The 17,969-nt window shown below is 41.7% G+C and overlaps 1 protein-coding gene across 6 annotated transcripts in view; it reads right to left on the reverse strand.

Moving 5' to 3' along the window:
- GATB (glutamyl-tRNA amidotransferase subunit B) overlaps positions 1-17,969 on the reverse strand; it is a 57,533-nt gene that overhangs the window by 27,895 nt on the left and 11,669 nt on the right. For 5 of the 6 annotated variants that reach the window (XR_003708385.2, XR_013394198.1, XR_003708384.2 and 2 more), the window contains exons 4-10: positions 16,023-16,221; positions 14,748-14,870; positions 10,018-10,131; positions 7,844-7,928; positions 6,902-6,946; positions 4,464-4,653; positions 609-742 (exon numbers count right to left, since the gene is read on the reverse strand). Coding sequence is in view for 2 of the 6 variants with exons in the window: in XM_028745009.2 (XP_028600842.2) it covers positions 609-742; positions 4,464-4,653; positions 6,902-6,946; positions 7,844-7,928; positions 10,018-10,131; positions 14,748-14,870; positions 16,023-16,221 (890 nt within the window). In the remaining 4 variants the exon portion in view is untranslated. The remainder of the gene's footprint in view (positions 1-608; positions 743-4,463; positions 4,654-6,901; positions 6,947-7,843; positions 7,929-10,017; positions 10,132-14,747; positions 14,871-16,022; positions 16,222-17,969) is intronic. The other variant, XM_028745010.2, reaches the window with a different exon arrangement.

Genomic DNA, 17,969 nt, shown 5'->3' on the forward strand with positions numbered 1-17,969 from the left:
CATAAAATGGATTGAAATAAGCAGAGATGCAGAAATACAGCACGAGCTACTCATCACGTTTAATGTGGTTATATCAAAGTTGGGATGTGCAGAAAGCCATCTGAGCAAAAGGCTCCAACTCTTTTGCCTGGGTTGTACATTAGGTTTTCCCATGACCATCCTAATCCAGTTCTGTTCATGCAATTTTAAACAGGAGGAGATGTGCTAGTTGCAAATGGGAACACACATCCCACTGAGAATACTGTAGTGCTGGCTGACATCTGTAGTCATTTGCACATTCTAATGGATGTTCAACCTCTTTTCTTCGCTGTCCACCTATATCTTGCAAAATACTTTTCTCCTTCACCCATTGATCTCACCCCTCTTCCTTTTGTAAATTAGTAGAATCAGATAAAGAAGGTTCAGTATGATTTTTATGCATCAGTTGAACAACAGTAACTACTATGTAAGAAACTGAACCTTGAAGGTTACTGTGGCATCCTTAATCACTGAACAGTTTATTCAGATGCCCATGTGGTAACAGAGGACTACATTATTTACCATTATCGAAGACTAATATTTGTGTACAGATTTGCTTGTGCAAAAGTATAAACATTAAAAAGCCTCACCTTTCCTTTACTTCAAGGTTATACTGTTTTAAATAGCCAAGAATATCTTTTATAATCCAGCCAACGACCTTTTTGGGAGCCATTCCTGTTGCATTCACCACAGCTTCAAAAAATTCTACTAATCCATCTTCATTCTGCTCAGAGACAAAATGGTGTGTTAAGATGGCAGCAGCCGAACCAGCTATCCATACCACCACAAAAACCAAACCAAAAACCAAAATAAAAATAAAAACTCATATCCATGACCTTTTGGTCTTATCACATGTGGAATATTCTTAACCTCTTGGCTTCTCAGCTATTCGCAACAGTCAATTGATCAACATGCCTCAAGTTAACTTCACAATGCTTCCAAAAACTGCCACGGCATGAGTATGCAATAGAATAGCAAGATAGGCATGACTTTAGCCTCTCCACTGCTAGTTTTGCAGAAATTATATACCCTTATAATTCGTGAAGTTTTTTGCTTGTGTGTGTATGTTTTCACAGTTAGGCTGCTCTTTTTCGTGTTCTGAGACCACCAAATACATACACAATCAGAACGGCACGACCCACCCTGAAAGCATACCATAGTTTTTCTTCCCTTCCCTGTGAAATCTGATGACATCACAGAAGCATGTGAGCACTCACATTGTAAGGGAGTGTCTCAAGGGAGAGATGTGTACACATGTGGTAAAAATTTGTATCTATGTCACTAGGCAGGTAAAGAAAGGCACAGGTGTTGAGTCTAGTGGGGAAGGAGGAGCTTGGCAAAACTCCTGTTAACCCAGTATGAAAGATCAGCCAGGACTCACCCTGCTTACTGTCCAGTTTCATAATGGTACTCTATACCGTTGCTTTCTAAAATGGCTGAAATAGATATGCCTACAACAGCCCACCCAACAGCTGAACCAGAACTGGCACATACAGTCAGAATCAATTTCAAGCAAACACAAAGCAAGAGGAAAACACACAACTCTATAATCTTTAAACAGATTATATAGAGACTCAGTAATTAAAGGCAGATCAGCAAGCATCATTAGTCACAATGTAAATGCTTCTGACAAATGCGAGTGTGTGTTTTAAGTTGAATCAAAACTCCTCCTGAGTGACAAGCTGAATCCTTGCCTTCTAGTTCTTGCAGTTTTTGTATTGCAAGCAAGACTTGAGCAGTCGTTTGCTTCCAGACAGCTTTTACTGCCGGAAAGTTGATCAAAATGCATGGCAGACTCAAACTAGCACTCACTCAGCACAGAAGGCTGGAGTAATCCTATGACTCATAGGAGGAATATTTTTCTCTCAGACAGTTTGTCAGCTTAGGGAATAAGCTCACACACAAGGCAACCCTTGAACGGAACTTGCTTATATCCAGTGCCAAGTGCAATCGTCTCCAAAATCCTAACCCTTATCCAGTCCCATTCAGTTCAAAGCAAGTTTGTCAGGAGATTCAATTTTCTTACTGCATACATTATACACATATTCCTAAGAGCTTGATGAGATGTTCAGTCTGGTAGAAAGCCTACATATTTAACAAGTACACCGATGTGGATCTGTCTACTACTGCTGCCATTTTAAATTTCATACACACACTTGCATGCAAGTCAAAGATGTCAGGAGATGTTTGGGGAGAATACTCAGGATGTATCGGAAATAACACCCTGGACCCACAGCAACACTAACATGCCTAGTGTCCATTCAATCGAAGGAGAGATTTCAGCAGGAGCTCAGAGCAATTACCAGCAGTGTGCAGGCAGAACCAATTGGAAGGGGGGCCATTTGGTCCAGGGCCTTGAGATCAAAGGGGGTCTCACATTTAGACACCCAGTGCATCCCCCAAGGCTGTAACTATCATATGTAATGTATAAAAAGCTGTTATTGTTGAAGCAGAGGCAAAAGTATGTGAACAGCTCAGTGAAATTAAAAGCATTTGGTGAAATTTTAGCAATATAAGCTAAACTTCAGAAAGTAGGTATCACTTTTCACTAGCGAAATGTGCTATTTTTCAGTGGTTTGGGGAAGTGTGGGATTTTCTCGCTGCTGAAAATACTGGGAGCCAAATTACTTACTCTGAGCAGAGCAAAACCAGAGCTCCTTTTATTTTTTATATTCACTGAATATGCTGGAGGTCTTGGTGGAACAGCAACCTAGTCCAAAGGATACCAAACTATATACATACATTAAAGCCTTATAACTTCAACCCTTATTTAGATCTGTGTTTCACCATACAATGCCTTATTCATACCTGCTTCAGCTACATGTACAACACTGAATTTATTGCCTTTGCTGCATATATTTTTTTTAATGCGCAGGCTCTAATTATTTTTATTTTTATTTTTGGGGGCTCGTTACAGTTAATGTAGCCTGGTGGAAATTTAGAATACATACTTCAAAATCCCCCTAAGGATTAATGCAACACTGACTAGAGTAACCAAAGAATAATAATAATATTTCATTACTGAAGTATGACTTTATTTTAATGCAATTTCCCCTGTACAATGCTTCCGCTAACAAGTTGGCAGGGAGTGTGGATCTTGCATTTTGAAGGTGTCCCAGTACCTATGCCATTTATTTAATGAGCACGCTTGGGCACTCTAAACTGAAAGACTGCTCATTAGATTTATGCATCCTCCCCATTAGCAATCTGTTTGTATTCCTGATGTAGGCTTAAAACACCAACAGAAACTAGATGTCTCAGGTGAATTTAGATTAGCTGGACTCTCAGTAAATCAAAAGAAAAGAAATAGTGTTTGTAGAACAATACCCCCCCTCCCCAAGACCTAAATGTAGAGAGAATGGATGGCAGGGAGTCATTATTGGACTAAAAACATTGATAGTACTCAATGGGTTGGCTCAATTGGCTCAGTGGGTTGGTACCATCTTCAGAATAAGCACCTGTTACTTTCTGCTCAACTATACAGGCTTCCAGAATAGGCCTGGTGTCCAAGTGTCAGAAAGACACATTCGACAGAAAGAGATGAGGAAGAAAAAAAACACAGGAGAAAAGGCTAACATTAGTCAAAGCTGAGTACTCAGCAGAATGAAAGGAATCTAAGGTTAGGCTAGGCAGTCTCATTTATTTCCACTGCTAAAAAGAAGCCCTGGGGCCAGCATATATGTTACATGAAAGGGCTTGTTCATATAGTAGGCTTATGACAGATACATGCATGATTAAATTCCAGAAAAGTGTCACAGTTTCTTTCTAGTATTTAGAGTGCATTAACGTAAGTTTATGGTAGAATAATGGATCAAATGTCATAAAGCCATATGGTGCTGTTCTTTTCTATGAATTTCTCCCCCTTTAAGCTACAAGGGTGGTCCAAAGGTCATGCATCCAAGAGAAGGTTAACAAAAAATTTAAAACTGCTTGGCGTGCAACTTTTCAATGTTACAGACAGCGATACTCCACGGAATATAGCCACAAGCTGGAGAATAATGTGGAAAAAGCCCTACTGGCCCAGCTCTTAAGATTGATTGAGCTGGTACATTAGGATGAGATGCACCAACTGGGCTCACAGAGCACATACTTTAATGCCAGCATTCCAGAGATAGCAGTGTTGTAGGCAAATACATTGAAAAAATTAGAATACAGGAATGTTTTTAAGACAAAAAGGGTTTTGAGGCTACAATAACTAGCTATATATTTCAATTTACTATGATGCTGATGGACGCATGCCAAAAAAAAAGCAGGTACAGTTTCAGAGACCCTCTTGTGTACATTATCTGAGCAGAAACAGCCAAGCGTGTTGAACTCATTTTCTACGTAAGAAAAATCTATGAGAACTGACAGCTGGCTAATATGACATTTTTAGGAGTGTTTTCTGAAGCACTGAATCTTTTGAAGTTTCTTGGTTTACTTGAATGTTCAGTCAATAGACCTACCAATAAGGTGAAACTGTGCTGAGGCTGAATCCCATAACATTCAACAAGCTTTGCTCTCTTCGCACTGGGGAGGTCAGGAAGCCTCTCCCGAAGCCAATCAATATTCACCACTTGCTGGTTGCTTGTGTGAGCAGGCGAAGATTTAGAATCGCGAAGAATCAATGGAGGAAGGTTCGGCTCCGGCATAAACCTGGGAGAAAACAAAGGGAGGCTCCTCTGCTGTCCTTTTCACTTCAACCCTTTAGCCGCATCCCAGCCACCTGTGATGAAGTTGCTCCTTCTCCGAACAATTATGGGACTTAACGTAAGGAAACCAAATGTTCAGAGTCCACAGCTGAGTGCAAGTCCTCTCAGCAGCAACAGATAAGCCCCTGTACCGAGGTCCATAGCCTCAAGCTGCCTTTCTTTTTTGATGATCCGCCACTGGCTGTCAACAGCCAGCAACGGGGAGAAGGAATAAATTTAAGCCATTTTACGCCCTTCCCAAAAAACACAAACAAAATGCAGATGTCGCTTATCGTCCTCGGTGCCAAACAGGACCTGTGATTTCAGACCAACTGGGAGTACAATCTGGCAAAGGGGAAAAGGAAGAGTGACAGCCAGATGCTAGCAGTGTTCCTCGCAGGTTGCAACCTCCCTCGTATTAGTCGGAGTTGTTTCAATGAAAGGAGGAAACCGCGCTAAAAGCCAAGTTGCCATCTTCAGTGGGGTGCCATGGCAAATAAATCTGAGTGACAACATCAAATGACAAGGGCTGCGCCGAAGAAGGGGCTGATTCAAGCCACCACAAAAACATGGCGATTAAAGAGCCAACTCCTGCCTTGCACGAACAAATGATGGATTTGCAAACTTAAACAATTAAAGCGTTGCCATGCCTCTTTGCAAACAGCGGAGATGCATTCCTTGAAGAAGTTAGACTTAAGCTGCACCCACTGCTTTCAAATCCAGATTTCAATAAACAAAAGCACAGTTTAAAAAGCAAATTTCACTATAGGTTTTGAATTGATTTATCCATGCTTTCTTTCTCCCCGTTTTTATTTTATTTTAAACAAAACATTCAAGTTCATCAGTTGTAGCAGTGAAACAGGCTGAGGCTAGCAGATGTGTAAAGAACTAATGAAATAGCCACAGCCCTCTCCTCACACAGTATCCTGCGATATAGGAAAATGAGGTCTAAAGAGGTTAGCACTGCATTAGCTACACTGTTCAACTGCATTAGCTGTGGAAAAATCAAAACTCTATTGAAAAAAGTGGGAAGGATATTATGATCAAATGATGATGGACAACTGGAAGTGCTATTTATGCAGCTTTGAACATACCTGGAAGTGGGCTTTTAACAAATTTCAGCTGGTAATAAAAATTTGTAGCACAGACTACTAAAGAGGTGGCAGCTATTTCAAATGAAGGGCTGTCAGAAAACAACAAATCAGATTTATTTTCTGTTGCTCCAGAGGGTAGGAGCCAAACCCATTGGTTCAAAGTAAAAGGAAAAAAGATTTTTAAAAAAGAAAAAAATGATTTAAAGAGTAAACATTAGAAAGAACTTCATGATGGTATGAGCAATCCAACAGTAGAACAGAGCAGCTTGGAGTGTGATATATTCTCAACTCACTTTTACTCAGTAGACCCATAGGTCATGGCTTACTTAGTTCCATTAATTTCAATGGGTTTACTTTCGGGAATACAACTCTGTCTTCTAGCAGCCAGGGATAGATTGTAAAGTCCTGACTGATGACCAGCAAACAAGAATGAATGTTATTTTTAGCAGTGGTCTGTCTTGGGATCATTTATAGAAAATTTTCTGGTTTGCCTTTCAGCCCTCTGGGCCTTCCAAGCTCGTTTACATTTATAGCAACAAAACACTAGTCTTGGTACAATAAAAATGAGAACAGTAAAACAGTTAGAGCATGGTGCTGATAACATCAAGGTTGCGAGTTCATACGGGCCACCTGCCCATTAGACTAGATGACCCTTGGGTTTCCTTCTATCCCTACAATTCTATGATTCCAAAGTAAACTGACAATAAAAATCCACCAGAAGTCTGCAGAAGCCAACATATCTTGACTAAAGCCATTACTGAATAGGCCAGTTTAACCTGTTTTGGGAGAAAGAGGGTTGCTGCAATAGAGAAGGCCCTCTCTCATGCTACCTGCTAGTCTCAATGTGATTTGGCAGTGGAACATGGCAGCATTAACTTCACTGTTAAAATATTAATAAATGCATCAGAGCAATACCCTCCCTCCCCGAATCCGATGTAAGCCAAACCGGAGGGCAGCAGGTGACTAATTCTGTTCAGCTTCCTCTCAACTCCGAGGAATCACTCTGTGAGGTAATTACCATCACCAATGACTTGTCAGGTCTGAGGAAGCCAAAAGGGAATCACAACTTACAGGTGCTCAACGAAGAGCTTCCTTCAGAAACAATCTAAAGATAATTACCGATAGTCTTGTTTTCCTTCTTTGTCTCTCATTGCTATGGTGCGCCTAAAAAAATAAGGACAAAAAGTTAGGTTGGTTGACTGGTGCCGACAGTGAGGAATCCCCTCCTGCAGCCAACCTAGCTGACTGCTCCTTGACAAGTGGGGTTCACTGACATTTTAAGCTTCAAATTCGTCCTTTGCAGCTTCATGGTTACCTGATGTCAGGTGTGGGGGCAGGTGGCCATGGTTTGGAAAAACAGCCTGCTGGATCTAATTTGGCCATAGGCCAGAGGTTCCTCATGGCCACCCTAACAGACAGTTTGGCATTTACTGTACTCTTAGCAATTTAAATACTTATCTCCTGAACAGGCAACCCTGATTAGGGAATCTTTTAATGTTTAATAGACTATTGCATTTTAATATTCTGTTGGAAGCCGCCCAGACTGGCTGAGGAAAGCCAGCCAGATGGGTGGGGTATAAATAATAAATTATTATTATTATTATTATTAATCTGCCGACTTCAGTGTCTTTACATGGGAATCTTCCCACTCACAGAGACATAATCACATGATTATCTCAGTATGTAACAGGTAGCAGGGGGGAAGAAACCGAGGCGCTTTGGTGGTTGTATGCCAAGTCCACCCTCTGTAGAATTTGACTTTCAGCTTTTAAACACAAAAAGGAGAATGTGTAGAAAACCAAAACTACAAATATGGCAGAAAGCCAGATTGCCACAGGCAAGAACCATCACACAGAATTTCAAAGTACTTTCCTCATAGCTACCACATGTCCAGTGGCTGTATGAACAGGCCATGGGTCCATAATTCAAAATGATTTTGTTTAGGAACAGAGCATCAGGTATGTTCAGGGTGGCTCTGTGGCTAATAATGTTGCCTTCCTCTCAGTTGAGACTTTTTTTTGTAACAAACAATCCCCACCAATGGTAGAATGAAAAACTTACCCACGTTTAAAGTCAAAGGCTCTGGTTTCATTCAAAATAGTTCCTCCCTTCTCCAGCTCTTCAATTTGCCTTTGTATTTCATAGTCTTAACAAAACAAATAAATTAAGCTTAGTTGTGATGCACCTTTGCCTATTTTAAATTTTCAAACCGGGGGGAAGGGGGGAGACACACACTTTAAAACGCTTATCAATGCCAAAGTAAGCCTAACGGAAATATTAGAGAATCACAAATAAACTGAATTGCTTTCTGACATTTAATTTATACCGTTTTTGGAAGGCATAAATTTTCAACACAATCCCATTCCAAAACACCCTGAAGTCATACAGCTGAAACAGTCATTCCGCTCTCATACAGAATAAGACTGACTGCACACTTTTATCTCCACCTTTATTCAAAAGGGCCTTTGTTGGACTAATTTCTTTTGGAGATCAAGAGCAAGTTCTGTGTTTTTTGACTCACCCTGAGATGCAAAAATAACCCGCATATACAGAAATATAATAAAGCTGCTTTACTCCAAGTGAAACCACTGGTCCACCTGGCAGTGACAATCCAGGATTAAACTGGAGTCCTTCTGGTTCTCCCTGGAGATGCCACAGACTGACCTTTATGTATGCAAAGCATGCGCTCTACCACTGAGCTACAGCCCTTCCTCTAACATATAGTGGCACTCATAAATCTTGACTGAGTCCTAGAAGACATGCTTCCCCACCTGGCCTGGGACTGACTCCAGCTACAAAAGCTTAGGCTGCTGAACAGACTCTTGGGCTGAGGTATTGTTTAGGGGTTTTTGTTGTGGGGGGTTGTTGCTGTTATATTACTATTTTTGAGTCTTTGTTTCAGCTCTTACTATAATTTATGTGGAAAGTGAGCAATTTGGTGGTGTACTTTTTGATGTTTTGTTGATTGTTTATGACTATTTTTGTTACGTTTTGTGATTACGGTTTTCCCCCCATGTTGTAAGTGGCCCTGAGCATGGCTCTATCTATGGAAAGGCAGCATACGAACAAAATGATGTGCAGTGGAACCTCAGGTTGCGTACGTAATCCGTGACGGAGGCACGTCTTCAACCAGCAGCATTCGTAACCTGCAGCGCCGCGCCTGCGCATGCTTGTGATGCGATTTGGCGCATCTGCGCATGCGCGAGCAGCAAAACCCAGAAGTAACCCTTTCCAGTACTTCCGGGTTTCCCTCAGTCCGCAACCTGAAAACACGTAACCCGAAGCATTTGTAACCCAAGATACCACTGTATGTATATCCCTGCATTGTAGAGGGTTCTACTAGACAATATTTGGGCTCCCTCCCAACTCTATGATTCTATGTAAATGTTTCCTTTCTCTATTCTGAGCCCAATAATTCTCTTGCATAGAAACACAGCAACATCCATGTGACACTCACATTGTAGATACACATTCTCTGTGGATCACACACTCCCCCCCCCCACTGCGTCTCTTGTGTCATCTAAGAGAATGTGGCCGTGCTACTATGGAACTAAAACTGTCATGGACTAAACAGCAAGCCATTGCATTTTGTTTTCTTTGTTGCAGAGGAGGCCCCGCTAACAAAAACCCACCAATCAATTACCAGCCAAGAAATTATACTTTCCCTGTATTATAACACCACATTTCATGCATGTGCGCACACCTAATGGGCTAACATGCAATATAAGGTAATAACTTAAAACAAGGAAAACAGAATTAAGAAGAACAAATTAAACCAGCATGCTTGCATTTCAGCCAATTAAGTACCATTTAAGTAGTTTGCAGGCACCTGGTCCTATTGATTACAGAAGTGATGGTACAAGCAGCCATTCCAAACAAGGAAGGCAGCAAAGAAGTTATGTTCCCGGTCAAGGTCTCCTCCCCCAAAGGCTCGTTCCAATCACTGTATTTCTAGACCATCTGTGGCCAGGGGCAAAAGCTACACCCCAGTCACACAAAAGCCAAAGGTTTCTACACACAGAGACCGCTATTAACGCAAAACATTATTACAGTTCACAATGATGGATTTCAGCTAGGCTAAAAACATCAAAACAATGCATGCAACTTAGAGGTAGCAGGTTTGTGTATATTATTAGCATAACCTGCCCAGTAACAGAAACTGATGTGGTTTTTTCTGGCATGGGATTCCAAACTCCCTGCCCAGATTTTCATTTGGGAGGAAGTGCTTCACTTACCTATGGCCTTGGCAAGAAATCGGGCACTGTTGATATTCTTCACTTCAGTCCTCACTCCAAGACGTTCTCCAGGGCGATGCACGGATACATTGGCATCTACTCTCAGTTGACCCTCTAAAGAGATATCAGCAGTAGAATGAGAATTCATCAAATGGAATTAATCCCACATTATCTGCAATTGGTTTGTACAGGGCTTCCAGTAAAAAGTTTGGGACAGGACATGGATTAGCTGTCCCTGAAGTGAATCAAAGGGCCATTTCTTCCTTCATGCCTGCATCTTTCTACACCTGAAGATCTAACAAGAAGGGATTGACAGTTCTGTCAGGGGCAACACACACACACACTGGAATCTCTTCTAGAGATTTGTCCCAAGTCGACATTTCTTATCTGTGAAACAAGCACATGGACATCCCTCTCAAGATAGCAGATGCATACATCTTAAGACACAGAAGCAATTGAGAGAATACCCAACCGTTTCAGAAATCAAATGGAATGAAGCTCTTACATCATTTCCAAGCTTCTAGACTCATTTTGAATAGACTTCAAGTCATTGCTTCAGAGCTATATGGGATTTGTGCAGTCATAGTCTATTTTTTTTAAATAAAAAAAATAGAGGACATGCCCCCCATTAAGGTTTTGTAGCTCAGATACAAATTCCTGGCAAGACTACATAGCACAGAGAACTGCGGCACAACATTTGGAATCTACTGTGCAAACTTTGTGCAATGTGACACCTCCTTTAATCAGACTTTGTTTCTTGAGGTTTTAACCAAACTAATAGTTGTACACGAAGGTCCTTTGATGATCCTCCCTAGGAAGAGAAGAGAAATCTGACCAAAGTCCCTAAAGGCAAGCAGTGAAACCACAAAACGTCAAGACAGAATATGGCTTTTGTCTAGTATGAAACTATCATTTGAGGAGTTCACATGGCTCTGTCACAAAGCCAATTACTGCTCAGGGCAGATTTACTGAAGTGTCCTTGAAAATTTACGCCTCAAGGACAGGTGTCAGAAACCTGTTTTTGCCTTCCCTGCAAGGAACTGTAATCTTTGCCACAAATACAATTTCGAAGCCTTCCCAGCTGCCAAAAAGTGTCATACATATAGCCCTGTAGAAAGTGATGCAGAGGGCAATCTCCTGCAAAAGAGAAAGCTGGGGTAGAAACACCACAACAAGCCTTTTCGAGTTATTATTCTTTGCTTTTCCACATCCTTTTAAAAACAGGTATCTAACAGTCTGGCAACCAATATAACACCCTCCCCAATAAATGCCATCCCGCTAAATGACACAGAACACACACTTTTGCATCTTCCTTCTTATCAACACTTAAGTTAATGCCCTTTAAAGTGAAGCAAATATTGGATATTTACACAAAGCAGTAAACAGCACTGGAATTGCATTTGTAAAGGATAAAAACTGATTGTCCAGCCAGAGTTAAGTCTTCTCAAGGGCACTTTCCAAAGGCTCCCATTCTATATTTTTGTGAAGAACACTAGGCAGGAAAAGTGCTGGAGGACAGCGCCCTTCCTTTTAAGGCGTTCTCACAAAGCACATGCACATGGATGCAGTGTGTTTTTTTCTTTAAAAATGTTTAGGGGGTACTCTCATTTTGACTCAAGAAAATCACCATTTTATAGTTCAAACTCGGGAAAAATAAATACAGTAAATGGAAAAAAGTACAAATATTCACAAAATGTTTAGGGGCATGTGAACCCCTGCATCCCCCCAGGGGAAAAAAACACTGCATGGATGCAAGGAAATCTCATTGCCAGAATGATGGATGACTGCATGCTGCTGGTTTAGTTGTGGGTATGGATCTGTTTCTCCTCTGATCAACAGCTTCTGGCATACTTCACACATGGCGATTTTTGTATTATAGTAAAGTATGAATACTGTAAGTGTGAAGTATGAAAATGCATGAATACAACAAACTTGTGTTTGCTAGCACGTCTATCAAACAAGCACATCTGTCAGAGAGCTAGACTGCTCAAGAAACTGATTGGTTCAATAAACTGATTGGCTAATTTATGAATAAAGGAAGGTACGAAGTTTCACCTAGCTCAGTACTGTCCACTCAACATAGTTTCAGGCAGGCCTATCTGGAGATGTTCATGAGCCAACACATACAGGAGTTCCTCGGTAGGCTTGTTAATGTGAAAAGGGTTCCCTCAAGACAGAAGGCCTGAACATCACTGACTGAAGCCATTGGACCTCTTGCTTATATTGAGAGCTATATACACAACCAAATCTGTGGTTGTGTATGTATTGCACAAGCGCAGGAACCCAAACTCAGCACCAACCAAGCAAACAAAAAAATCTGCATCTTGTCCTTGAGACACATTTCATACTCCTATGATTCTACAAAATATCTATATGTAAGTAAAGATAAAGGTAAAGGGACCCCTGACTGTTAGGTCCAGTTGCGGGGTTGCGGTGCTCATCTTGCTTTATTGGCCGAGGGAGCCGGCGTACAGCTTCCAGGTCATGTGTCCAGCATGACTAAGCCGCTTCTGGTGAACCAGAGCAGCGCACGGAAACACCGTTTACCTTTCCGCCGGAGTGGTACCTATTTATCTACTTGCACTTCATGCTTTCGAACTGCTAGGTTGGCAGGAGCTATATGTAAGTACATTTCCCCAAATCCTGAGGACTAGAAATATTTCTCTTAAAAAAAAAAAAAGGCAAATATTGTCAGATATTCTATGCCCAGGACCAAATTCCACAAGGCAATAATGAAACTGCAGAGTAACAGAAACTGCCTGCATTCCCTAAGACTTGAAATGTATTTGTATTGAGTGGAAGTGAATGTCTACTGCCTGTTCCCTTGGCCCACATCTCATTTGTAGTTCTGATATGTCCTTTATCACAATGCTCTTTCTGGATTAAGTGTCCATTAAGCAATTGCATGTTCTTAGACTCCTAGCTGCAGATGAACTACTTATTGCTTACCCTTTGACAGGTCATACCTTCACCTTCATTTTTAAGTGACTTCAAAGTCCCACTCTTGTAGGTAGCAACCATGTGCTCAATCTACTCCTGGAGACTCTCCTAGACCCAAGGGCACGGCATGGCAACCAGACAGCTAGCATCTCCCCCCAAATGCCTTCACCTTTCCCGATTATCTTGCAATGAAGCCATGTACCTGATCTAGGCACACTGCAGGTACCTGCTACTGAAAGGATGGATGTTGAATTCAGCCTTTGTCTCCACACTCAATTGGAAGATAGATAAGGCAGGAAGGGGCAAACTTATCCTCAATGAGAAATAGCTCAGATAATACAAAAGTAGCCTCTGTATCAGTGGCTGAAAAATGAATGTGGCTGAATCTGATAAGACTGCAGGAAAAAAATACCACTAGCAGACAGAGGAGCAAATGGTGCAAGCCCCACAAGAATTTCACAGCCAAAAATCCACCATTGGAAAAAAAGGGATGCAAATTAATGTGCATTCCCTGAAAATTATATCTTAAGGAATATGCTCCGTGTCAAGGCTTATGGGTGCTTGCTCCTTCAGTTAAGTGTTGAAAATAAAAAAGAAGCCATCACAAAGAATACCTAAAAAGATGCCTTGGGCACCATTCAATACAAAAGCAGGAAACAAATGGAAACAAATAAATGATAAAAAGGATAAAAATCAATGAAACCTCTTCCAGGTTAAGCTGCTTTCCTGAAAAAGTTCTTAGAAGCAACTGACACCAGCAGCAGCAGGAGCTATTGCAACGGTAAGCAGAGGAATTGGTGTTAGAGAAGGCAGCAGAAAGCAAGGGAAACCTCAAGTAAACTGACAAGGAGTGGCAGGTGCCATCATCCACTCCATGCCCCACTGAGGGTTTATTTGGAAGGCAGCTGCCCTATTTAAGTGGCTACAATTTTTCTCTGCTGATGATTTCTGAACAGGAGGGGCAGAAATAAGCAACGGTGCTGTCCACTGTTCAGAAGCGCAGAGCCCACAGCAGACAGCGTGTTTCCTCCTAAATAATTATTGCTGCTTTCAGCAACTGTGAGGCTGCATGCAAAGATGAGAATATGAAGGAAAAGGGGAGGTGCAAAGATGCACACAATATAATAAGGAATTGAGTGTGAGAGATGTTGATGCTTATTCATGTCCTCCACTATAGTAGTTTGTGGAGATCTTGATCTAGAATGAATTCTGAGGTGCTGGATGAATCCTAATATGCAATTGGTATATGTACACATACGCATATACTCTACCATGTTAAGTGTTTGATATCAAACCACCCACTTCTACCCCCATCGCTTGATCCTCCCTCCAAACCCTCCCAGGATTGCTCCCACATAGCTGAGGTGAGCCCAGAGATTAACAGTCGGGTTGCAACTGCAGTTGTTCAAAGATTCTGCATCACAGCATCACTTGGAAGGAAGGCAAGCAGGCAAGGGGAGGGGGGAGGAAGAAGCAGCACAGAAGCCATCAGTCATTCCCTTCCTGCTAAGATTTATTATGTAAAATTTAGAAAGGCCTAGGAGTACAAAAGAATCTGAGCTGAAGATGCGGCAGCTGGGCCCCTCTCAGGCACCAGAGGCGCAAGTGACCTTAATTCAGAATCAGAAGATTTTGATGAAGGAAAAAAGAAACCAAAACACAACACGGCACCACAACAATACCGAACGATAAGCAGCTGGAAGGCAAAGTAAGAAAGATGCCGTGAAAGTGCCTTTGTGAGAGGAAAATTACAGCTGAGGAATGATAAACATGCCCTCCTAGGTCTCTACCTGCCATGTTTGCTTGGCTGCTCCCAAGAGCCTGCAGGATAAGCTGAAGCTCTCTCACTGCTGCAGCCGCCTCTTCCCCACAGCACATGTCGGGCTCCATGACAACCTCCATGAGGCCAACTCCTACCAGAGACAGACAAGAAACTCTGAGCAGCAGCTTTTGATCTCATGTAAACAGTTCAGACATTTAAAAAGAAGAGCCCATGTGAAAAGTGCTTAAGCTTTTGTGTGAGGAGAAACTGGTAATCATTTATTATTTAATCACTGTCAAAACACTTGGATCTGCAGAACCGGCACACGAACGCTCATTTCCCTCTATCACCAAGAGAAAAAATGAGGTCCAACATTTTTCAAGGGGAAAGCAGACAGCTCAAAAGCAGTGTTGAGTTGATTTAATATTTGTATCCCGCTTTTCCAGCAACAAATGTTGAGCACAAAGAGGCTCGCAATAATTGCAGTAGCATTAAAACAAACAAACAAACATTGCAATCACTATAACATCAAACACATTGGCATGTAAAAGCAAATGATGAGAACAAATTCATCAAGTAATAAAATTCAACAAAGTGTACAGACAAAATTCAACAGACCCATAGTATTGCCAAGACACTTCCTAATTTTGGGCTAGGAGAAGGTTCTGAGACAGCAATTCCTCTCTATTGTGTTTGGCAAAAAATAAAATATAAAAAATCAGGCCTGGCAGCACAGGCCACTGAAAAACAGAATTGGCAGCAAGACCCAGCAGGTGGAAGGTGCTTAAACTTCCCCCAACAAACCTCAATCTTTCCCCTACTCAAAACAGTAAGCATGTATGTATGGGCTGAGATGTTATGGTTCAGCATCTAGGCCATATTGTGTCACACTCAAGATATTGTATCAATCCGTCATCTCACACTTTCCCATTCAGTTCATGTCTAAAGCCACACTCTTCCATTCGCACTCCTGGCGGGAAGAACCTGGGCTTGAAGAACAGCTCTCTCTGTGTGTGCCTGAGCGTGTATGAAGGATCCAGATTCACCTTAGAAAATGGCAAACACAACTATCATCCAGAGTCCCATCCCTGGATTTACTGCCAGACATGCAGACCAGCTGTAAGAAAGGCATGCTCTTGATGCCTTGATCAAGCCAGCCTTTCAGTTTGTGTTTGTGTGTGCAGAACAACTTGCATAAGGAGGTAACACTGACAGCGTCAGATAGAAGCACAGAATGCTGCTGCCTTTTCCCTTTTAAAAAATATAAATAATAGTTACATAGACAAAAGAGTATCAAACCTACCTGCCCTGTTCAAATCCACAAGGGTCTGGCTCCTTAAATCATCATGAAGACTCTTTCCACTGTCTTGCTCCAACTGTATCTGCTTGATCCTCACACTCCTGGTAACCATTTCATTCTGGTTTTTCCCCATGCGCAGAATGTATGACAAGTTCCCATTCACAGCAATGGGAAGCCTTTGCTGAGTGATCTGATAGCCGGCCTGCATTTAAAATTGCAGCAATCAACAATTTTAAAATGGTCATATATCAACTTTATATTCCAATAGATGGCCCTTTTCTCTAAGCAATTATTAACAACAAATTCATGCAATACACATTAAAGACTCAGTGTAATCTTTCCCCTTTGCTTTCCCCTCCACCATTCCCCATTAAAATGATTACTTTTTAAACCTAACAGATGACAAGTGACAAGAAGAAACAGGCATTCCATTTTCTGTCTGAAGCCCCATTTTTCATATCCAACCGTCCAAAGATCTCCAAAGTAGCATTTATCTTATCTACATGTGTAATAAAACTATGAATCTCATTACAGGCTCTGATAATGCTAGCTTAGGGCAGTTTTGCATAAGAAAAACAACCTTGGGGAGTAGGATTGAACTGGCTGACAGAAGGGTCAAGTATCCTCTCCCGCCTGCTATCTCTCCCCTTCACATAAGTCACACCCTGCGTCAGTGTTCTACCCCATTTCCCCCTCATAACAAACTGGGCATTGCACACTTAACACACTGTATGGCAAGAGAAAAGGGGCAGACTGCATGTGTTTTGAGCTAACAAAATGTGACTTCTATTGTTTTGTTACAGTGTAATAATACTTTATTACCCTTTTGTGTGTCATATGTGAATGTACTGAATATAGATTGTGGGGCTAAATTATAGGGAGCCCTGGCTAAAATTAAGGCTTGTGTGTGTGAACCTCAAAGGGAAACTCCAAACCCTAATGAATGGCTTGATAGTTCTTCTATTTCAAGTTGAACCACAAGCAGAACCCCTTTTAAAATGCTCAAAAAATAACAAACAGAATTGGCAGTCAACCTCTCTTTAATCAACACCCAGAATGGAATTTTGTTGTTTATTTTCATATGGTCTTTGTATACGGTACTATGAACACACTTTCAAATTCCCACTCACATATAAACTTGCAACAGTCAAAATAGACAATCATGGACCCCCCACCCACTTGTTAAGGTTTAAGAGGAACCGCATGGCTTCCCGCCCCCCGTTGTTTTTAGGCTAAAAACCACTTGTGGTCTCTGCATGTGCATACTGCACCTCTTCCCAGTGGAGCCCTCATAGCCTCAGGACCAGTAGTTCTGACTGAGAAAACAGCATAGCAAGAAAGGCTAATCACCTTTTCCCCAGCTCCACAACCCTTCCCCATGGCAGATTTTATACTTTTAAAAAGGCCAGGTGATTTGATTAGAGATCTCCCACACCATGTTTAGTTTGGCCTAGGTGACCTTTGGCAACCTCTGTCTCTTAATCTAATCTACCTTGGTTTATTTACAGGTGTCGAAGTGAACAATGACAGCAACTTAGTAGGGGGTTTTCTTACTAAGGAGATACTCCCTTCCTGCCATTGCATCCCATCCCCAGAATATGGGGCAGTGGTGGGGAACCTATTCTGGCCAAATTTGCCAAGTAGGTGAGGCCAACCACTTGTCAATCACCTCACCTTATAGTGATATCAGGTGATGCTGCCCTCTGAATACCATATTCGCAGGACTTTCAAACAGTCCTTAGTAAACAACCCACACTGCTCGCAGGAATGTTTACAAAGGGCTTTCAAAGAGCCCTTGTGCTATTCCTTCAAACTTCCACAAAATGGAGGTTTGAAGGCGCACTGCAGTGCACATATCCAAACTGCTTCTTCAAATGGATGCATGATATTAGGTGGGTCATGGCTTCCCCAAAATGGCCAGGTGGGCACAGGCTGGCTGGAGATTCTCTA

Source organism: Podarcis muralis, chromosome 9, assembly GCF_964188315.1.
Source record: "Podarcis muralis chromosome 9, rPodMur119.hap1.1, whole genome shotgun sequence".
Classification (NCBI taxonomy): Eukaryota; Metazoa; Chordata; class Lepidosauria; order Squamata; family Lacertidae; genus Podarcis; species Podarcis muralis.